Genomic DNA, 24130 nt, shown 5'->3' on the forward strand with positions numbered 1-24130 from the left:
AATCTAATTCAGAGAAGAATCTCATTACAATTTATCTTCTTTTTTATTAAAAGCTTTTATTGTTTAAGTCTTTATTGTTGAAAGTATTATCAATGCCCCTCCTTTCCCCCCATGAATCCCCTCTACCCCGAATCCACTCCCTTCCCAGGCCTTCAACGCACTGTCTATCCATGGATTATGTACATGTGCATCTAAGTTCTTTGGTTAATCTCTTCCCACCCCCTACCTTCCCTCTGAAGTTTGTCAATCTGTTGTATGCTTCAATGTCTCTGAGTAAATTAAGCTCCCAATGTCATTATTCTCCCTTTCCAAATAGTAGGTATCACTCTCCACACTCCAGGACATCTAGGATTTATGTCCCTGTACATTTACACACCTGCTGCCGACTCAATTTCCAGTGACATGTTTGATTAAGATGTGCTTGCAGAAGGTGGAGTGGGGGGTGGGGGGTGCTCAGTGTGTGTTAAATAAATTCTAAAAAACAAAACTCTGAAGCCCAGCTAGCCTTCAGACTTGTGGTAGGATATGGTGGACCTGCCCTGCCTAAGCACTAATTTTGTGTGTCAGCCAAACATGTGTTTTCAGGTGGCTGTATTACTGCACTTGATCTTCCTGTCACCAGAGTGTCCTCCCTTCTCATTCAGCCACCCCATCATCCACTGGGAAATGGCTCTCTTTTCTACATTTTCTCCAACACTTGATCCACTTCTTTTAAAGGCTGGGGGAAATCATATGCTACCTGTGCATATAGAGATAACCTGGAAAAGATGATTCCTGTATTCTTCTATCTACAACAGTGGTTCTCAACCTTCTGGCCCTTTAAATACAGTTCCTCATGTTGTGACCCAACCATTAAATTATTTTCGTTGCTACTTCATAACTGTAACGTTGCTACTGTTATGAATCATAATGTAAATATCTGGTATGCAGGATGGTCTTAGGCGACCCCTGTGAAAGGGTCGTTCGACCCCTAAAGGGGTCGCGACCCACAGGTTGAGAACCGCTGGTCTATAAAGATAGCAATATCTGACGTTTTAACTCCTGTAGAAGAAAGAATAAAATGGTAATTCCCCACTTCCCACACTAAAGCAGATGCACCTTTGCCTTCTAAGAACTAGAGCAGGGTTCTCAACTCTTGAGAGCTTGCTACAAAATCTGAACCCCTGGCCCTATTCCTACTTCTGTAGGAAGCTCCCCAGGTGATTCTGATGCTGGTGTCCAGAGGCCACACTTCAGGAAACTCTGAAATAAGAATTATTCTAAAAATCTCTTCCCTCACTCCTTCCCCTGAACAATTTAGTTGGTGTCATGAATTGCACTGGAAAATTTTTTTTAATGATTTTACTTGAAAGGTTTGGTCCCCAAAGAAAATAACTTGGATCTTTCCCAGGGTAGGAGTGAGGGGAAGGATGAGGGTAGAGGAGGTGAGAATAGTACTTTGAAATAAAGAGAGGCAAGACCCAAACCTTGAGACTGGGAATTGGAGGGAATGCAGAGGATGTTTTAGAGTTTTGAAAGTGCCAAGGAATAGGGGATGCCAAGGGATGTGGGTGACTGCATGGTGGGCCTGGGGCTCTGGAGCCTCAGTGCTTATACTGTGCCCAAGCCTGTCACACACATGGGAGTGAGGACAGCTGCCTTCAGACAAACCTCATGGCCATGGGCCAGAGCGCTGGGAGCAGTCAGTGAATGCAGATCAGAGGTCCTTCCCCAGATCTCTGGTCTGTTAAGCCCCAAGGTTTCTGCACATCCCTGAGAGAAGGGAATGGAGCTCTGTGAACACAAGCTGAACATGAATTTAATATATATTTTTTTAATTGATTTTTTACAGAGAGGAAGGAAGAGGGATAGAGAGTTAGAAACATCAATGAGAGAGAAACATTGATCAACTGCCTCCTGCACAACCCCACTGGGGATGTGCCCGCAACCAAGGTACATGCCCTTGACGGGAATTGAACCTGGGACCCTTCTGTCCGCAGGCCGACGCTCTATCCACTGAGCCAAACCAGTCAGGGCTGAAAATGAATTTATAAACTATAGTAGGAAGAGGCTGAGCCCAAGCATATTCTAAAAATAAGAAAAATAAGAACTTTCTTATACTCCACTACCTATTTTTTTAAAAACATTTTACAGATATTAGATGCAATTTATAAAGCAGTACTCAAAAACTTAAGTGAACGAGTATGTGAATGACTACTGAATGCATAGGGAAAGACCACCTTTTAATACACAAGGATTGAAAAAACAGGAAAAGGCCTCTAATCTTTTATCTTCACAAGAATGATCTTCATTGTTAGAGCATGCAAGACAGGGAGAGGATGGGAAAGGACAGCTGGACACCCTGTGAGGCGATACAATCTTGACTCTGAAGCAGCACCCGTCAGGCTCTGAGAAAACCCAAGGTCTGTGTGTTCCCAGCAGAAGCTCTGTGGGCTGCTCTGTGGCCTCGAGGCCAGCAGCTCCACCAGTGCTCAGCTCGACCTGGTTTGGGAGCCCACCAAGACTACAGCCCCTCTGCTGCTGGAATGTCCCCGAGAGGTCAACCTCTGCAGATGCTGAAGGTCTCACATTAGGACCCAGAAGTGCTGAAGTGGACATGCCTGCCATCTGGGCTCCTGGCTTCACCATGCCAATCTTGCCACATAGTTCTGGTCACTGCAAGGCTGGAAGCCAGGAGAGGACTGATTTCTCCCATAAGAACTTAGGCCTGTCTGCAAACAGCTTTCCACGCAGGCCTCAGCTGTGCTGAGGATAGAAGATTCTGTGACCACTGGCTGAGCATATTCTAACCTGGGTCTAGTGCTGCCAGCTCTTTGAGTTTTGCTATGATACAAAATAACTTTCTTTAAAAAACAAACAAACAACCCCCAAAGTTCTATATGAAACGTTATGTTGAGACCACAGGCCCTGGACTGGATCCCAGTGCTCATTACCTGGCCTCACACACCACCCACTAAATGCTGGTTTGTGCTGGCACAAAATTTGTATACCCGAGCTCTGGCCAGAGCCCCAGGCTGGTGAATACCACCGAGCCACTCATTCCTGACATGCAAGCTAACACCCACCATCTGTCCACTCCCAGCCTCCCACCTCAATACTGCTCTGCTTTCTTCCCCGAATTTCCTTCCAGCCACTCCTTTTCACCTCTCCAGAATTCCTATTCCATTTTATCATGCTCAGTAATAATGTAGAAAGCATTAAAAATGACACACGGTTGGTTGAAGTATCAACAAGTACTAAAGGGCAAATGATACAAAGCAATGGTTCCTGCTCTCCCCTCCTCTTCTTAAGGCTTCTCTCCAGAGGACCCCACCTTTAATTAGGATTCTTTTCTTTTTAAATTTATTTCAGAGAGGAAAAGAGAGGGAGAGAGAGGTAGAAACATCAATGACGAGAGAGAATCATTGATCGGCTGCCTCTTGTACATCCCCTATGGGCCTCCTGCACGCACTCTATTGGGGATCAAGCCTGCAACTCGGGCATGTGCTCTGTCCGGGAATCGAACCCTGGTCTCCTGGTTCATGGGTTGAGGCTTTATCACTGAGCTACACTGGCCGGGCTAATTAGGATTCTTTTTAGTTCTTCTGAGGGTTGCCTTTATATCACTAATACACACACACACACACACACACACACACACACACACACATATATATTTTAAATTTGTTCTTTCTTGATTTAGCCATGTTAGGCATTACTCCCTGACTTCCTGCTATAACAGAAAGTGATTCAGGCCATTACCCCCTCTCCCCTCTTCCAGTATAGTTATATCACTGTTTCTAGTGCCTCTGTTTGTGTCTATGTTGTTATCCTAAGGGTGACGGTGATAGAAAGATGCCAACAAAGACAGGAAAGGGATAGAACACCCTTAGCTACAGGGAGAAGAAGTACCTGTTACCCACAACTGCAGAAGCAGGAGAAAATACAGTCATGGCTCACTGCATGGTAGCGTTTCAGGCCTCCCAGCCTCTGATGCATGCCTGTTTGGGGGTGAAGTCAGTAGCTCGTGGGGAAGGCCTCCCCCCACTTTCATCAGGGTGAGGTATCTTGGGCTAAGGGAGAAGGAGTTTTGCCCTCAATCCATGATTGTTCTAGAGCAGGGGTGGGCAAACTTTTTGACTCGAGGGCCACAATGGGTTCTTAAACTGGCCCGGAGGGCCGGAACAAAAGCATGGATGGGGTGTTTGTGTGAATTAATATAAATTCAAAGTAAACATCATTACATAAAAGGGTACGGTCTTTTTTTTTTTTAGTTTTATTCATTTCAAACGGGCCGGATCCGGCCCGCGGGCTGTAGTTTGCCCATGGCTGTTCTAGAGACTGCCCAGCAGTGGCCGATAAATGGTAAAATCCTCCTGGTGCAATGCTGTGTGCTTCCTGTAAAGCAAAGCAGAAGGTCAGTTCTGGGACCTATCCCAGCTGGCCTAGGCTGCAGGCCTAGCTGAGGCACATTCCTGTAGCTACCTTTAGGAGGATAAATAATATACTTGTATCTTTATTTCTTGTTCTATCACTTGTATTATCTTTTTCCACATTTTTTATTATGGAAATTTTTAAACTTTATAAAAACGTAGAGAGAATAGTGTAACGAATCCCATGTGTTCATAACCCAGCTTTAATAATGACCAGCTAATGGCCAATCATGTTTCATCCATACTCTACCCACTTTTCCCAGTGATATTATTTTGAAGCTAATCCCAGACTTTCTAGCATTTCATTCTTTTTAAAATATATATATTTTTTATTGATTTCAGAGAGGAAAGGAGAGAGAGAAAAAGATAGAAACATCAATGTGAGAATCATTGATCAGCTGCCTCCTGCACGCCCTCTACTGGGGATCAAGCCTGCAACCCGGGCATGTGCCCTGACTGGGAATTGAACCGTGACCGCCTGGTTCATAGGCTGACGCTCAACCACTGAGCCATGCTGCCGGGCTCATTTCATTCTTACATATTTCAATACAGACAGTATCTCCTAACTACCCTCTCTAAAATCAGGAATGTTTGTGTCCTCATCCTTTCCTTTTCTCCTGCCTCTCAACTCTTTTGACAAAATTCCAATCTAAAACAATTCAGTCATCAGCACCACACTGTGGAGACTGGGATGACAAATTCCTGGTCTCCAGCCCAGCTAGTTCCTTAGCAGAGGCCAGCAGTCACTCTGACAACATCAGAGAAAGCTGTCAGAGGACCTTTAAAGAAGTTATGAAAGTTGCAAAAAAAGAGACAGTTCTGATACCAAGCCTAAATCTGTTATAACTCACAACTATGCATCTATCTAGCAACATTGATGGAGTGCCTACAACTAATACTGTGCCATAAACTGAGGGTACAGAAACAGAAAACACTGTCCTTGCCCGTAAGGGAATTTTGTGTAGGGAAAACCAGACAAGTCTAGGCTGTGGAGGCGCAGATAAGGAAAGGAAGCTGCCATGGGCTATGTCTATGGGTCATCAGTGAAACCTTGCCCTGGGTTTCTAAACAGGAATTCTACCTGCAAACCGCAATTCCCACCTGGCTCCTTCCAATCTATTCTCCAAACTGCTGCCAGAGGGGCCTTTCAAAAACACTGATCTTTGTCACTTTTTGGCTTAGAGCATTGTAATAACCGCCCCTCCCCTCCGTGGTTTTCAGACTACAGTTCAAATCCCTCATCAGAAACCTCCAGTCTCTTCATGACACCCTCTGCCTAACCCTCCAGCATCTTGCTCATAGGACGACCGTAACTTCAGTTCTGCTAAACTCCTGTAGTTCTTGAAAGTGATTTGGCATGTCCTCTCCCCACTCACTCCCTGACCCCAGCCAGGTTCCTTAAGACTCAGCTCTGAGGTTACCCCTCCTCACTCAGACTCAGGTGACACAGGACACTCACTCCCTTCCCCACCCAGGAGCACAGTGCCTGACATAGCTCCTGCTATCCATCCATGGCTGCTGCTCTGAGCCAGAAACTCTACTGAGTGCATGGACGTTAAAGGAAGCCTAGTGGGACCTGGCTATCGAGAGCGCAAGAGAGAGGTCTGCTAGAGATGGGGATTTATCCATTTTAGCTATAGATGATGTTCACAGATGAGCCTGTCCAGGTATAGATGAGACTGTCCAGGGAGAAAGGTCCAGAGGAAACCCAAGGGAACAATGTCATTGAAATGCTCAGAAGAAACAGCCACAGATGAAAAGCAAAAGATAGGAGACTTTCAAAAAAAAGGAATAATAGGTAATGATCATGATGAAAACCACAAGGTAGTACAAGAGCCTTGAATGCCACCTGAAGCAAGGAAATATTTATATTTTATGTAGTTTAGTTTTAAGTTATTTCATAGCTTTGTAATTCTTAAAATCCTTAAGGCACAGATATCTAACACCAGGAGGTTTGTATATACATAGGCATCATTATTACAAAATTACTACAAACATTAAAAGTGTATCTGACACGATTCATAATATTCAAAGAGTGGAAACAACCCAAGTATCTATCAACAGATGAATGGATAAATAAAATGTGGTATATCCATATAATGGAACATTATTCAATCTTAAAAAGGAATGAAGTACTGAAACATACTAAAAATGGATGAACCTTGAAAACACTGAGCTAAATGAAGAAGCCAGTCACAAAGGACCACATATTATGCGATTCAATTTATATGAAATGTCCAGAATAGGCAAATCCATAGAGACAAAAAGTAGACTGGTGGTTTTCAGAGCTGAGGGGAGGGAGAAATGGGAAATGACTACTAATGGGTATGGGATTTCTTTTTTTAGGTGATGAAAATATTCTAAAATTGATGTGGTCATGGTTGCACAATTTTGTGAATATGTTAAAAAACACTACATTGTGCACTTTAAATGGGTGAACTGGATGGTATGTAAATTATATCTCAATAAAGCATTTACTAAAAAAGTATATCTGGGTCAATAAAAGTTTCATACATCCTTTGCTCATATAGCAATCCTGCTAGCACCCATAAACATAACTCTAAAATCTAAACGAATGCCTGGTTCTCAATACAAATTCTGTTTTGCCTTCACTTGTGAACACTAGCCTCTTACATAAAGTAACAGATGAAACAGCCGGCATGGAGAGGGCTTTAATATTAGTTCCACATTACAATAACAACCTCTGTTGCAGAGCCAGTAACAAGCCAGAATCCCAGCTTCACTACCCACCTTCCCCCCTCGCACATCTGTCTGACCATTCTCTACCTTGAATACCTATCCTCCCAGATGATGGTCCTGGCTGAGCTAGCTGAGTGCCTGCTCACTGGGGAGAACACCTAGGATCACATTCAGAAAGCAGGGCTGAGGGAGGGACGCTCACCCACAGGAGCAGCTGACCAGAAAACAGGCACAACTAGCCCCAACATACCCTCCACCCTACTACACACAGGCTCTTTCAGGCTGGGTAGGTGTTTTTTTTAAACTGCATCTACAAAGACTTTTATAGTTAGTTTCAAATTCCCTCAGTTCGCAGTTATAGGTTTTGATCTGTTCCTAATTATGGAAAAGAATCCTGGGATCAGTTCAGAGTGAAGGAACTTGAGTTTAGCATTACCGCTTTTAAAGCACCAATGTTTACATGAATTTCCGAGTACAGAATTAGATTTCCTCAGTTATTTTGCTTTAAAAAATGAGAAAGACAGAAAAGTTATTTCAGTTGCACTGAAAGCCATGCTGAAATTGAACTGAATGGCCCACACTGCTGCGCCATTTAGACATCCTGGTTCTCGACGTTTTTACTGAATCTGTACAGCCTCTAAGTGTGCGTGTGTTTTGTGTTTAACAGCTAGCTGCATCTAAAAGAGCGAAGGCTCTGAGGAAAACAGAGCAATAAAGACACATATAGCTCCCTCTGTTGAGAACATGCCTGCCTCTGCCTAGGAAGACACAAGCGTAGCCCTCTGCCCAGCGCACATTCAGATACAGTCCCAAGTGCAGAGAACCAGTTGTGTAAAGAGACAGAACACACAAGGCTACAGGTCTAGTCACATGTTTGCAAATACCAAAGAACAAAAAGACACATTTTCAATAGAACTTACCTGCTTTTTCAAGGAACGCTTGGCAAGCTAAATGGTGAGCACGCCATCATTTATTTTCAAAAGTGCTCCTGAATGCAGCTTTCATAAAGGGCTCTTACTCAAGTGAGTAATCCAGCCCAGGTAAAAGCACCAAAAAAAACCAGGCAGAAAATCAACATCTCTTTGATTCTTAAACTTAAAATTCGTACTTTTTAAAAGTAAGTGTGAGGAAGAGATCCCTCTAGAAGGAAATGCTCTAAAACCATTTCAGTGACTTTCAGAGGGTGGAGCAACAGGGCATGGGAAGGAAAAAAACTAGAACTCCGCATTGGCAACAGCTCGGCTATCTCCAGCACAAAAGCCTGTTTATGTGCACAGAACCCTCTTTCCAAATGGCAAAAACGTCAGCAGCATTAAGTCAAGATTTTCACCAAGATTCTTTAAAATATTAATTATTTCTTCAGCTATACGCTGAAGAACAAAGTCTGAAGTTCAACTAGATTCAGAATATCATGAGGTATGCCATTATGAAAACAATCTCAACTTAAAACAAGTCAATAAATAACACTTACTAGAGCTCAAATCAAGTATTTTACAAATGTATATGTTCTATAATTTGATACTGTTAGAAAATGCTACCAAACTGAAATTGTACCGGCTGGAGCCTAGAGCTCAAACTCTTTGGGGTCAGACAAGTTACCTAAACCCCTGGTTGACGCCCAAGATTCCCACTATGTTAGTACGCACACCCTCCCCTAAAGCGTGGAGAGCCTGGCCTACTCAGATGACCTCTTTTAAAATAGGGTCTAGAGGTCAGAGTCAGAGAAAGGTGAAGCTTCAGTAAATCATACCTGTTTTGGGTATAAAATTTTTATTTTCAAATGTTATAGAAATAAAATCATGCAGAATGCCGATTTCTAATCTTCCTCCCCTCTCAGCAAAACTTTCTTGCAATGTATCCAACTTGTATCAATAGCTTGTTTCTTTTTATTGCTGAGTATTATTCCATGATACGCAGGTAGCACAATCTATTTATCCATTCACCTGCCAAATAATACCTGGCTTGTTTCCAGTTTAGGGCTATTATGAATGAAGCTGCTAAATACTTCCATATAGGTGCTATAAATGTTGGTGCACAGGTGTCTGTGTGCCAGCGTGGTTCAGTGGTTGAGTATCGACCTATGAACCAGGAGGTCACGGTTCGATTCCCAGTCAGGGCATATGCCTGGGTTGTGGGCTCAATCCCCAGTGGGGGGAGTGCAGGAGGCAGCCTATCAATCTCTCTCATCACTGACGTTTCTATCTCTCTCTCCCTTCCCCTTCCTCTCTGAAATCAATAAAAACATATTTTTTTAAAAAATTTTTTCATTTCTCTTGGATAAATGCCCAGGAATGCAACTGCTGGGTTGTATAATAAGAGCAAGTTTAGTTTTATAAGAAAATGCCAAACTATTTTCTAGAGTGGCTGTACCATTTTACTTTCCCACCGGCAATGTAAACATGATCCAATTTCTTGGCAACCTCTCTAGCATTTGCTTTATTATTTTCAATTTTAGCCATTTTGATAGGTGCATAGTGATATCTCATTGTGGTTTTGCTTTGCATTTCTGTAATAGCTTTTGATGCTAAATATATTTTCATGTGACTATATGACACTGGAGGCCTGGTGTCCTCTTGCAGTCAAGGAGCCCTTGGGGGATGTCCGACTGCCGGCTTAGGCCTGCTCCAGTAGGAACATCCTTAGTGCTGCCGTGGAAGCAGGAGAGGCTCCTGCCACCGCCACTGTGCTCGCCAGCTGTGAGCCCGGCTTCTGGCTGAGTGGCGCTCCCCTTGTGGGAGCACACTGACCACCAGGGGGGCAGCTCCTGCATTGAGCATATGCCCCCTGGTGGTCAGTGTGCATCATAGTGACCAGTCGTTCCGCCGTTCAGTCAATTTGCATATTAGCCTTTTATTATATAGGACATGTATATCCTTTTTGGTGAAATGCTTCTTTATGTCTTTTATTCATTTTCTAGATGATGTGTTTGTTTTTTTAATGAATTTTGAGGATTATTCTTTTTCTTTTTCTTTTTAAATCCTTACCAAAGACATGCTCACTGATTTTACATGCTCCAACCAGGGATCAAACCCAAAATCTAGGTATATACCCTGAACAGGAATCAAATCCGCAATCTTCTGGTATATGGATGACACTCCAACCAAGTCACACCAGCCTAGGTGAGAATTATCCTTATATTCCAGACATAAGTGCTTTGTCGGAACTATAGTTTGAAAATATTTTCTCTCAGTATGTAGCTTGTTTATTCATCCCCTTAACAGGTTCTTTCACAGAAGAAAACCTTTTTGTTTTGATGTCCAATTTATCAATATTTCCTTTTATGGGTCATGTTTTTGTTGTAAAGTCTAAAAACCTTTTGCTAACCTTAAGATGTGAAGATTTTCTCCTATTTTTTCCTAAAAGTTTTATAGCTTTGTTTTACATTTAAATCTGTTGATTCATATTGAGTTAATCTTTATGTAAGAGAGTTGTGAGGTTTATGTCAAAGTTCGTTTTTTTGCCTATGGTTGCCCAACTGTTCCACCATTACTTGTTGAAAAGGCAATCCTTACTGCACTGAATTGTCTTTGCACTTTTGTCAAAAAACAGTTGGACATATTTATGTGGATCTATTTCAGGCTTTAGAATTCTATTCTGTGTCCATTCTATTGCGTGATCTGTGTCTATCCTCCAGCAGTAACCAAATGTTTTGGTTACTCTAGCTAAATAGTAAGCTTTAACATTGCATAGGGTGATTCCTTCCACTTTACTCCTCTTTTTCAAAACTGTTATAGCTATTCTAGAATCTTTGTCTTTTCATATAAATTTTAGAATAAGCTTGTCTATATTTACAAAAAAAATCCTGCTATGGTGATTTTTATTTTTATTTATTTAATCCTCACCCGAGGATATTTTTCCACTGATTTTTAGAAAGAGTGGAAGAGAGAGGGAAAGAGACAGAGAAACATCAATGTGAGTGAAACACAGTGATTGGTTGCCTCTTGCATGAGCCCTGACCAGAGCCTGGGCTGTGGAGAAGCCTGCAAGCAAGGTACGTGTCTTTGACTGGAATCGAACCCAGGACCCTTTGGTCTGTAGGCTGATGCTCTATCTACTGAGCAAAACTGGCTAGGGCATTGTTGTGATTTTTAAAACTATTTTTGTTGGGGTAAAATATATACTAGTATAAGATAAAATTTACCATTTAACTGTTTTTAAGTGTATGATTCAGTATACTTAAGGACAGATGATGCAAAGGTTAGATAAAAGGACAGTGTGAATAATTTTGTGTCAATACATTTGAAAAATATAAGAAATCAAAAATTATCTTAAGTTACTCAAACAGAAAGAGAAAATCCAAAATATCCTATAACTATTAAAGAAGTTGAATCAGTAGTTAAAAAAATCTCCACATAGCCCTGGCCGGTGCCCTCAGTGGTTAGAGTGTCAGCTCATGCACTGAAGGGTCGCAGGTTTGTTCTAGGTCAAGGGCACATACCTGGGTTTCGGTTTCCTCCTGGCCTCCCATCGGGGCATGTGCAGGAGGCAATCAGTTGATGTGTCTCTCTCACATTAATGTTTCTCCCTCTCTCCCTCCCTTCTACTCTCTCTGAAAAGCAATGGAAAAAATATCCTCATCTGAGAATTAAAAAAAAAATCTCCACATATAAAACACCAGAATCAAATGATTTTAAAGGACATCTATCAAGTATTCAAAGTTCATGTAATTTTTTTTATCATGATAGTGTTTTAAATTTTCTTTATTATTTAAAGTATTATAGATGTCCTTTTTAAAGTTCATGTAATTTAATCTTATATAATCTTTTCCAGAAATGAGAAAGAAAACTCCGTGATTATTAAAGGTTAATTTAACCTTGATATAAAAACAATAACAAGGACAAGAAGGGAAAATTATCAGACTTTCTGACTCATGAAATAGATACTATGTTCTAACCAAAACATTAGCAAACTGAATACAGCGATACTTAAAGAAAATGACACGTCGAGGAGAAACTAAGATGGCGGCATAGATAAACACCGGGAAATTGCTGCCTCCCACAACAATTGAAAAATACAACAAAAACACAAAACGGACATCATCCAGAACTACAGGAATGCTGGCTGAGTGGAAATTCTACAACTAGAAGGAAAGAAAAGCACACTGAGAGACAGAGGAGCTGCGGAAGTAAAGTGCAGAGGTACGGGGGCTTGCGCGCGCGGAAAGGGGCTGGCACCTGAGGACGCAGCTGTCTTTTTGAATCCGGAGGGAGTCACAAGCTCCCAACGGCTCTGAACTCCAGTTCCGGGAAGTCTCTGGGGACCCAGGACTCATACGGGGAGAAACTGGACTGTCTGGCAGCGGGCAAACTTGAGGGTAGCTTTCCCTCAGAGGTGCTTGCAGCCGTTACCGGGACACTGAGACGCGCGACTCCTTAGGGCAGGGCTAAGGATCCGCCATAGCTGTTTGCTCCGCCCTTTGATTCCTTAAGACCCCACCCCACCCAGGCTGTGGCAGAGGCTTTTGCATATGAATGCCCCGGCCCTTTGCAACCTGATAAATACCTAACTGCAGCCGGGCCAGACAGACCCAGAACTTCCAAGAGAAGGCCCAAGGCCCCACAGCAGCTTTCATTGCTTCACAGCTGAGCCTCATCAGGGCACCTCCAAACTCCAAAAAAGGAAGGGCAATCTGCAGTTCTCTTCGTAGCTCCTGCTGTGTAACCTCAGGCAGAGGCTAAATTAGCACCTCCTTAGACCCAAGAGCCACTGTACCCAGTGGTCAGAGGGGGACCATCCAGATCACAACTCCTCAGATCCATAAGGGACACACTCAGGGTGCAGTCTCAGTGAGCACCAAAGCCCCACTGAAGCAAGTCTTGCCCCAGAAGGGTGTCTCCAGCACAGAAGTTCTCCCACTGCAGACACAGCTGATTCTCACTGCGTATTGGCCTGGAGGTCAATTCCTCCCAGTGATCCTACAACAACCAAGGCATAACTACAACAAGACTGTGCACAAAGCCCACAAGGGGGTGCACCAAGAGTGTCCACCTCAGGTAACTGAGGAGGCTGAGACACTGGGCCCTACAGGACACCTAGCACACAAAGCCACTCTATCAACACAGGGAAGCAGCCAAAATGCGGAGACAAAGAAACAGGTCACAAATGGCAGAAATGGAGGAAAGCAAATGACTGGATATAGAGTTCAAGGCCACGTTTATAAGGTTTTTCAAGAATTTTATGGAAACCGCTGATAAATTTAGTGAGTCCCTCAATAAGTATAGTGAGACCCTGGAGGACATGAAAAAGGACCAACTAGAAATTAAGCATACACTGTCTGAAATAAAGAATAATTTACAGAGATCCAACAGCAGACAAGAGGATCCCAAGAATCAAGTCATAGATTTGAAATACAAAGAAATAAAAAAGACCCAACCGAAAAAGAAAAAGGAAAAGAGATTCCAAAAATATGAAGATAGTGTAAGGAGCCTCTGGGACAGCTTCAAGCGTACCAACATCAGAATTATAGGGGTACCAGAAGAAGAGAGAGGGCAAGATATTGAAAACCTATTTGAAGAAATAATGACAGAAAACTTCCCCTACCTGGTGAAAGAAATAGACTTACAAGTCCAGGAAGTGCAGAGAACCCCAAACAAAAGGAATCCAAAGAGGACCACACCAAGACACATCATAATTAAAATGCCAAGAGCAAAAGACAAAGAGAGAATCTTAAAAGCAGCAAGAGAAAGACAGTCAGTTACCTACAAGGGAGTACCCATCCGACTGTCAGCTGATTTCTCAACAGAAATCATACAGGCCAGAAGATAGTGGCAAGAAATATTCAAAGTGATGAATAGCAAGAACCTGCAACCAAGATTACTTTATCCAGCAAGGCTATCATTCAGAATAGAAGGTCAGATAAAGAGCTTCACGGAAAAGAAAAAGCGAAAGGAGTTCATCACCACCAAACCAGCATTACATGAAATGCTGAAAGGTATTCTTTAAGAAGAGGAAGAAGAAAAAGGAACTCTTACCATTTGCCACAGCATGGATGGTACTGGAGAGCGGATTAATACCACATGATCTCACTCATTTGTGGAATATAATGAACAACATAAACTGATGAACAAGGACTGATCCAGAGACGGAGAGGCATTGATTGGACTGTCTGGCCTTGGAGGGAAGGTAGGGGAGGGTGGGGGTAAGGGGGAAATATCAACCAAAGGACTTACATGCAAGCATATAGGCCTAACCAATGGACACGGACAATGGGGGGGTGAGGACATGAGCGGGGGGGGGGGGGAGGGTAGAGGGTAACGTGGGGACAAGGACACATATGTAATATCTTAATCAATAAAAAATATATTAAAAAAAAGAAAAAAAGAAAATGATACGTCATGCCCAAGTCGGGTTTATCCCAGGAATGCAAACGACTTCCTGGGACTTGGGCTTCTGCAAATCTGTGGTGCCTGCCATTCAGAAACAAAGGAAGCACAGGGTTTGGGGCTAAGGTCACAAGAATGACTATGTGCTGAGTGCAGAGAGCCTGTGAATGTCCAGGTAGAGATGTCTAGGCAGCAACCAAGAGTACTTACTAGTCTGGAACTCAAGTATAAGCTGGGCTGAAGACAGAGCACTGAGAATCACCAGTACAGACTAGTACCTACAAATGGGATGGAATTATCCAAAGAAACTGGGATGAAGACAGAAGTGAACCAACCTGAATCCCAGACAACCCACTGTTTAAAGAAGAGGATTCTCTAAAAAGACTGGCCAGAGAATCAGGGAAAGCAAGAACCAGGAAGGCAAGGAAGACAGTAACTCAAGTCACTTTACGAAGGAGAGGGGACTGGAGAATTTAGTCACCGTTGTTCACTAAGACAGGGCAGTTTCAGGATGTGCTGAGGGGAGAAGGCAGACTGTTTTTGGCTGATGATGAATGAATAAAAGAAAATAGAAATAGGGAATGTGATCAATGCTTACAAGAAGGCTGGCTGAGGAGGGAAGCAGACTGTGCCAGAGCAAAGGGAGAAGCCAATTAGAGGATGAACTTGAAGACCGTTTAGATAGGGTGGTGAGAAAAAATATAACAAAGAGCCTATCCTCCACATTTCACAATGGAAAAGATTGTTCTTTAGTCACAGCCCTGAGGCATGAACATATAACTACCAGAATTAGATTGCAAACCCATCCTAATTGATCTGTGAGAACTTGCTTCAGTTGACCATACTTCTGAAATTCAGCAAACAGCCACAACCCTAGTCCAGTGACCATGCTCCTATGGCTAAAGGTGAACCCAGTCCCTGAAAGTCCACCCATCCGTAAATTCCACATTTACCCAAAATGAAGGGGGTAAAAGCAAAAAGTATTAAGGCTTTCCTCAAGGACAATTATAAAAAGCACAAACTTGGACCCTGGAAAAGGGGGAGTCCACTGGTCTGGAAAGAGAAAATGAGCAGATGGATAAGAGCAGTGCTGCAGCAGGTGACAGGAATCCTTTCACATCCAAGTGCAAAAATCTGAGCTGTGGAAAGGCGACCTGAGTTGTACAGGAGCAAGCTAGGACTCAAAACCTCATCTGGTTGACTGTAAGGCCTAGGCTCTTTAATGTGAACTTATAGTGCATTTATATCCATCTTATTCATTCCAGAATTGAAGCTCTTTATGTAGCTCTACAAACTTTTACATGGCGAGTGCTAAATGAAGAAATTATAGTTATAATTATCAAATTTGTTACATGCCACCCTGCTTTCAAAAGTGCTGATAGCTTTCCTTCATGAGTGATTTACACCCTCTCCACTACAATCTTCTATGGTATTCATGTGCTCAGCACTCCTTTGCTATAGATTTACAGAGGCAAAGCAATACTGTATACCTTGTTTACTGCAGGTTCCAAATTAGTGAATTTAGTCTCTACTAAAGAGAGTTCACCATGCCTGCCGATGAGACCAAAAAGCACATCTTACCTGAATTTTTTTTTAAAATCTTTGAATTCTTTATTAGTTAAGGAATTACAAATGTGTCCTCCTTCCCCTCCATTGTTACCTGAATTTTGATGGGCCAGGTGAAATTACTGACATAAACAAAGAAAGTGATATTCTGGTGGTTGCGAAAATCAAACTTCTCATTAGAGAAGCTATCTTTGTACTCCTTAATGTTGGTTTTCGAAACAACAGGCATCTCTTCTCCAGCCTGGGTTCCAGCTATTAGGAAGAAAAGAATAAAACAGAAGAGACTTTTTAGAGGGTATGGGGGGGGGGGCAGAATCTACCTTCATTAATAATAAGGATAATAGGCCGAAACTGGTTTGGCTCAGTGGATAGAGCGTCAGGCCTGCGGACTGAGAGGTCCCAGGTTCGATTCCTGTCAAGGGCATGTACCTGGGTTGCAGGCATATCCCCAGTGGGAGATGTGCAGGGGGCAGCTGATCGATGTTTCTCTCTCATCGATGTTTCTAACTCTCTATCTCTCTCCCTTCCTCTCTGTAAAAAATCAATAAAATATATTTAAAAAAATAATAATAATAAGGATAATAGTTAGCATTTACTAAACACTTACTATGTCCCAGGAACAGCCTTTAAGAGTTCAATCTCATTTAATCTTAACAATAACTCTATTATCCTCATTTACAGATCAGGAAACTAAGGTTCAGAAAAACTAAGTAACTAACTTGGTTCAGGTCACACAGCCAGTAAGAAGTGGAGCTGGGATTTAAAGCTGGGAAGGCTGATATACAAGCCCGTGCCCTTAATTAGAATGGTTTTACTAAGAATCCCTGCAATTCCCTTCCACGCTGCACATGGCCATGAAAATACAGATAGCACTAGAGTCCTATTAACAACAATGACATCCACTCTGCCCACAACACTTCAATTGCTCTGCATTTTCCCTTTATACCTATTTGTCAGTGCTCCATATCGCCCCTCCCAGGGACACTGATTCACCACTCACTTCCTAACTAACAGTATCCTCAAGTCTCAACAGTGGCAGGGAGGACAGAGCTCTAAATGTCACTCAGTCCCTTCTGCCAACAGCTACAACTCTATTTAAGTCCCCCCAATGTGGTATAAATGCATCCTATTCCCCAAAGTCCTTCAACATTCCATATTCCCCCTCTGCCAGGAATTCTAGTGTCTATAAAGATTCATTAAATAGATTTTCCCCATGTCTGAATCAAATCCTGTGACTGGAGCCCAGACTGTCAGGTTCTCATTGAGACAGTCATTGTAAATCATGATATGCTCAGAGATGCTGCCTTTCTCAAGATAAATGCTCCAATAATTCAGACCTTTTCTCAGAAGTCTCTCATCCCTGCAAGTTTCTGAATCTTTTCTGAATTCTAGACAGTCTTTTAAGACATGATAAACATAAAGTGACGTGCAAAGATAATGATTTTATCTTGCTTCAGTCTAATTGGTTGTGTTTTAACAAAAAATCAAAGACCAAACAATAACAACAACAACAACAACAAAAAAACCAAAACAAAAAACCAGTATTGTATAGTAATAATAATGATGAAACATTTAGTGAGACTGTACCGTGTTTCAAGTACTACTTTGAGTAGTTTGTTTATGATCTCATTTGTTTAATTCTCACAACACTCTGCACGGCTAGGTGTTTTTTATGAGGAAACTGGGTCCAAAAGCTTAAGTAATTTGCCCAACAGTACAGTAACAGGTAGAATTCAAACCCAGGTCTGTCAAGCTATGCTCTTAACCACTACATAAGGTCCACCCTTTACTGTTTTAGCAGATTTTCTGCCCCAGCACATCTTCTTTAGTGACTCATAGTAAGATAAACAAGATAGTTTAAATCTCCAAAGTACATTTCCCTGTACCTACTAAAATCTCATTCTATTTTAAATGTTTCCATTTCTTGAAACTTTGAGTCATTTGCCTTTTTCACTTCTGAAGCACTGATGAGGATGATGATGGCAGTGCCAAAACAGCAGCTGCAGCAATGCTATTGGTGGTGGTAGTGGGGCAGAGTAGTGAGCATGTACTGAGCCTGAGATATGGTAGGCACTGGCATGTAGAACCTAATTTAATCTATACAACACTTCTCTTTACAACGAATAACCCTAAAATCTAGAGAAGGATTTAGACATTTGCTCAAGGCTCCCAGCTAGTAAGCGGCAAAGCAGGGTTTCAAACCCATCTGTCTCTCTCCAGAACCCTTTTCTCAACTCCTACCTCACGATTCTTAATCTATTATCTTCACACAGAAGGTCTTCACTAGGTAAGTTTTTTACCTGTGAAACTGGCGGCCCAGGTGATGTTGAGATTGAAGTTTTTGGAGGCATTGATGAACATGTCCAAATCCCTGTTTTGCTGATGAGAGGTACAGATAATTAGGAAAGTAATTAGAACAGTTTCCAGATTTTAAAATAATGCAATAATTAAATTTTATTACTTTTACCCTTCTTAATTACAAAGCAGATATTTTACGTCTTAACAGAAACTGACATTTATAGATTAGTAAAATTTCTAACCAATATAATATACTCCCAAAACATTTGATTTCTCTCCCATAAAAATACATGGAATTGAATGATTTATCAAATGCCTAACTCCATGAAAAATATATCTTTAAGAAAACAGCCTCGCCAGACAACAATGACTTACATCCTGTGACCTAGGTTAGGGAAATCAGCCTCCTAAGAAACCTCTGGGCAGCCGTTTCAAACGTCTGGATATAAAATACTTGATCAAGGGTCCCACTTTAAATGTATTTATAAATTCAGTCTATGTACTTCTGAACTAATATATTATATACAGTGTCAAGTTCTCCAAAATGGAAATGGTTTTTTAAAAAGTAAACAAAGCTGAAATAAACTAAATGAAAACATAATTTGATGGTATTCATTCATGATTTGAACATTTTTCTCTAACTAAAAATATTATTTCAAATAGAGAAAGATGACTAAGTGTATTTTATTAACTTTGAAAATCTTGTTTACCACTTGGAGATATAGTAAGTTGAAGAGCTAGTTTAACTTATTTTGATATTTTGGTTTTAGTGACTGAAAAAATATCTGTGAGAATGGTATTGTGACAACTGGGAGAAGTATACTGTTAGCCATGTTGGGTAAATTTTAATACTAATTTTTACTTTTTACTGACATTTGTAGAAGAATTATTTTTTGCAAATAAATCAGATGTATTTTTACATTTTACAAATGGATCCAATCCTGCTGAAATTCTTCATTTTGTAATACCACAAAACATTAGAAAACTAAGATTTTAAGGGTGTTGTTTTAATAGTTTCTACAGGACAAAACTTCAATGGAAATGTTTTCAAAATGGAATCTCCAAACAGAAGTTTTTCTCACAAAGCAGTTATCTTCTCATTTATTAATAAAACCTCACCGTCCCCTTGAAGGGGCAGCTCAAATGCTTAATTTTAGTATTTGTTGGCAGCACACTACTAACAAGTACTTATTCCACAGAAAGGTCAATAAATTTGGAACCTAGCGCTTTTTTAAAAGATAGAAGATACACACTGGATACCTCTATTAAATATTCATAAGGTAAACAGGCAGGTCCACAGGTTTTCATGGTCACTGCTCACATTGCTAAGACGTATTACCAAGAGCCTACTTGCTTATTTAAAATAAAATTAACAACATCAATTACATCCTGAAAGACTGAGCGCTTCAACCACTTGCTTATGAGTAAGTTTAGTAAATAAATTTCATATTTGGTCCTTTTGCTATAACCTTATCCTAAAATCTTTTTTCAAAATTCCATTTAACATAGCCCCTGAAATGATATGCCTACATAGTTTTCCCACGAACTATTTTCATTTAAAGTACATTGATGAGAAATAAGAAACTTCTAAGGAGGCTCCTAAGTAATTTATCATCAAGTTTAGAAAAATTGCATTATGTATTGGAGTGGGTAATGAATAACTTTATATTTCATTGAAGAAATTGTGTAGATGTGTCTTTATGTTTTAGATGCTTCACTTTTAAATGTCATGCTGTGTTGGCACCCTTCTACCACTAGGAAATACCTTATGGCAAGATGGGGTTCATTATTAACGTCAGTAGATATAAATCCATGTTTCAAATAGTCATCTTAATAATTTCAATTATTTCTGGCTAACTTCTTGTTGGGAATAACTAAACCTTCGCTGTTTTTACCTCCACTCGAATGAGGCTAACAACTTATTCTATGAGAAGTGTCACCTCTGCCACCTCCCTTGACCACTGGTATTGATTTCAATCTGCAGTTTCTTGGTGAGTACTTTTTAAGCCTCTGATCTACTTTGAGAGAGTAAATCTAGGCTTTGCGATCTACCCCTCTGATGGGGGAGTTTCCCTTGCAGTCTCTTCTCCTTTTCTGTACAGGGATGCAATGGGCTGATGGGCAAATCAAGTATGTGTGGAGTCAGTGTCAGTCTGTGTATCTAATACTGGTAAATCTTAAAACCGTTCCTGCCTTTTAGGTGGAAAGGCGATAAAATGTAGATCTAACATTTCTTCCCTATACCTCTAAACATCATCCTGTGTGCTCCACTCTGGAGACCACTGTTAAGGCAGTGCTTTTATCCATAATGACAAAAAAAAAGACTTTTAAATCTTACTTCATCAGGTGTAGCCACAAAATTGATGGCTGTGTAATAGCGGTCATCCTCCTGGGACAGGCTAAAGGTGAACTGATAGTCAATAAGAAGGGTATCTATGATAAGAAAGACATGTGTATTTAAAAGTTGAAGTAAAACAAAACAGGTCTCTAGAAACACACCTTGATTATCTCATAAATATTCAATACCAGGAAAGCACTTTTGGCTCACTTATACCCGGAGACTGGGGGTTTTTCAAAGGAAATCAAGGGCAGTATCATTTTGTTTGGATATACCCACCAAACCCTCCTTATACCATTATCCTGGTTGAGATTTTAAGCTCCAACCTAACCTACCTACAAATATTAATTGAACATCTATTTATTGCAAGCTAGGCTGTACTTAAGCATATACTAGTAATGTTATAAATGGGGAGTTGTTGGCAATTTTATTTTTAACTGTTTAATAAACTGCCATATGGTTTTCCAAAGTGGCTATACTATTTCACATTCCCACAAAAAATAGCCAGTTGTCTGGTTTTGGTACAGTATCAAAGCATAATATCCATAATTATGTGAAAAGGTAATTAAAATACTCCATTTTCCAACTATATGTCTGGTGAGGCCAGGCTTTTCTCATGAATGTAGGGGCAGATGTGAGACTCCAGTTGTCTTCTCTAAATCCACAGTATTGGCTTTTGAGTCTAGTCATTCTAGGAGTGTATCTCACTGTGGTTTTAATACATATATTCCAAATGTCTAATGTTACCCATTTATTCATGTGCTTATTGGCCATCTATAATAATAAAAGCATAATATGCTAATTATACTGGACAGCCAAACAACCTTCTGGACGAAGCTGGGACTGCGAGGACCGAGCACCTTGCATGAATTTCATGCATCGGGCCTCTAGTTTATATATATTCGTTGGTGAAATGTCTATTCAAATCTTTGCCTGTTTTTAACTGGAACTGTCTCCTTATTCAATTGTAAGAGTTCTTCATATATTCTGGATATAAGACCTTTATCAAATATATGCTTTGCACCCAGCCGCAGTGGCTCAATGGTTGAGTGTCGACCTATGAACCAGGAGGTCATGGTTTGATTCTCGGTCAGGGCACATGCCTGGGTTGCAGGCTCAATCCCCAGTGGGGGGCATGCAGGAGGCAGCCGATCAATGATTCTCTCTCATAATTGATGTTTCTATCTCTCTCTCCCTCTCCCTTCCTCTTTAAAGTCAATAAAAATATATTCTAGAAAAAAGTTTTAAAACTATATATACTTTGCAATATTTTCTAGCCTGTGGCTTTTTTAATTTAAAAATAATTTTTTTATCTTTAAATTCTTTATTAGTTAAGGAATTACAAATGTGTTCTCATTCCCTCCCCATTAACCCCAATCCTCCCCCTCCCCACTCATAAAAAAATTTTTTTTAAAGAAACATCTAGCCCTAACTGGTTTGGCTCAGTGGATAGAGCGTTGACCTGCGGACTCAAGGGTCCCGGGTTCGATTCCAGTCAAGGGCATGTACCTTGGTTGTGGGTACATCCCCAGTGAGGGGTGTGCAGGAGGCAGCTGATCGATGTTTCTCTCTCATCGATGTTTCTAACACTCTATCCCTCTCCCTTCCTCTCTGTAAAATATCAATAAAATATATATATATATAAAAAAGAAACATCTATGTGAGAGAAAAAAACATCAATCGTCTGTCTCTGATATGTGCCCCTACCAGATGCAATCCAGGTTTGTGCCCTGACTGGGAAGTGAACCTGCCATCTTTTGGTGTATGGGACAAGCTTCCAACCTACTGAGCCACACCAGCCAGTGCTTATTTTTTAATGGTGTTTTTAAAATACAAGTTTTAAATTTTGATAAGTCCTAATAAACAACTTTTTCTTTTATAAACTGTGCTTTTAGAATCATATCTAAGAACTCTTTTCCCAAGGTCATAAAGTTTTTCTCTTTTCTTCTCGGGGAAAAATTTTTTTACCCTATAAAGTATCTATATACTACTATATTACATTTATAGGTTCCAGTTGGACACGAATTTTGAGGGGACACTATTCAAGCCAGGAAAGCAAGTATGTAATTAGAGTGTATATGCTAAACATTAACTCATTTTTCTCTGGTTCCATAATCTGGCCTGCTATGTGGGTTCTGGAAGACAATGTATTTACCCATAATGACCTGGTCACTTTGCCAGATTTACCTTTCAGTATAAGTTAATCATTAGAGATTTCATTTTATATATTAGTTCCTAAAGAGGTGGGTAAGCCAAATCAGTTTCAGAGAGAATGATAACTTCAACTATATTTTAAGATAAAAAGAAATACTTTTATTGATTTCAGAAGGGAGAGGGAGAGAGAGACAGAAACATCAATTATGAGAGAGAATCATTGATCGGCTGCCTCCTGCACACCCCACACTGGGGATCGAGCCTGCAACCCAGGCATGTGCCCTGACCGGGAATCAAACTATGACCTTCTGGTTCATAGGTCAACGTTCAACCACTGAGCCATGACAGCCGAGATAATATTTTTTTTTTCACCTATGTCCTAAAATAAGAAATATGGTGACCCCAACCAGGTAATGGCAAATGAAACAAGGTTTCCAGGGAACATAAGCAAAAAACCCCAGAGATATATATCTCTGTACTCTTCCCTGATATCTGCTATGGACAAACTAACATAAACTATAATCACAATTAAAGTAGTTTAAAATTATGCTCATATATGTATTAAACTTAATAGAATGAAAGCACATCAAAAAAGAGGACACTTCCATGGATCATTGCTATATTCCTACAGCACTTACCATTCCCAAACAATGTTAAAGACAATAATGAAGTTTTACTGAACTACTTTGCTTCTAGACAGACAAGAATTACAAAAACACTTACAATAACATGTTCCTTTGAGAGGGTTTCCCTGGTATCGATTTTCTACTTCACAACTAGGGGGGGAAAAAATAAAGATTATTTTCTATTGCTATTTAAAAGAGAATCTACATTCATTTTAAAATCAAGTAGACCCTTTAATATAAACTACCATTTTTGAGTCAGTACATATAAATACATTCTTCACTGTTATTCAAATCAAGTGAACTAACAAGAATTTGCATTTATTTTTAATGCTGACTGCCCATGAGTTCATACAACCACCAACTGAGAAACATTTGCCAAACAAATGAGAGAAACCCAAATATATCTAGATCCTACTTATAATCATGAAAAACACATTTTTACTTTTATATGAACTATTCTTTTAAAAGTGCAGTTAAAACATTTTTCATATATTCATTTTTCACCTCTTTCCTATTCTCCCTGGATAAACTGATCCTGTTCTTTAAATACAAGTAAAAGAAGGCTAAGCACAAAGAACCTTTAAAAAAAACCCCCCCAAAAAAAAACAACATCTGGGACACAGTTCACCAGTCTAGAGAAAAAATAAGTTCTAGTTAAAAAAAAAATTATTAATTTCCTCATAGGTATTATCTGTGAACATCAGCAAAACCACT

At 40.5% G+C, this 24130-nt stretch overlaps 1 protein-coding gene across 2 annotated transcripts in view; it reads right to left on the bottom strand.

The window, feature by feature from the left end:
- Positions 1-24130, bottom strand: part of ATRN (attractin) — a gene marked incomplete at its 5' end in the record, with an annotated part of 161092 nt that overhangs the window by 28832 nt on the left and 108130 nt on the right. For both annotated transcript variants that reach the window (XM_081096813.1, XM_081096814.1), the window contains 4 exons: positions 16095-16252; positions 18301-18379; positions 20637-20731; positions 23514-23566. In XM_081096813.1, the coding sequence (XP_080952939.1) occupies positions 16095-16252; positions 18301-18379; positions 20637-20731; positions 23514-23566 (385 nt within the window). The remainder of the gene's footprint in view (positions 1-16094; positions 16253-18300; positions 18380-20636; positions 20732-23513; positions 23567-24130) is intronic.

Source organism: Myotis nattereri (assembly GCF_964212035.1).
Source record: "Myotis nattereri genome assembly, chromosome: 8".
In the NCBI taxonomy this organism is placed as follows: domain Eukaryota; kingdom Metazoa; phylum Chordata; class Mammalia; order Chiroptera; family Vespertilionidae; genus Myotis; species Myotis nattereri.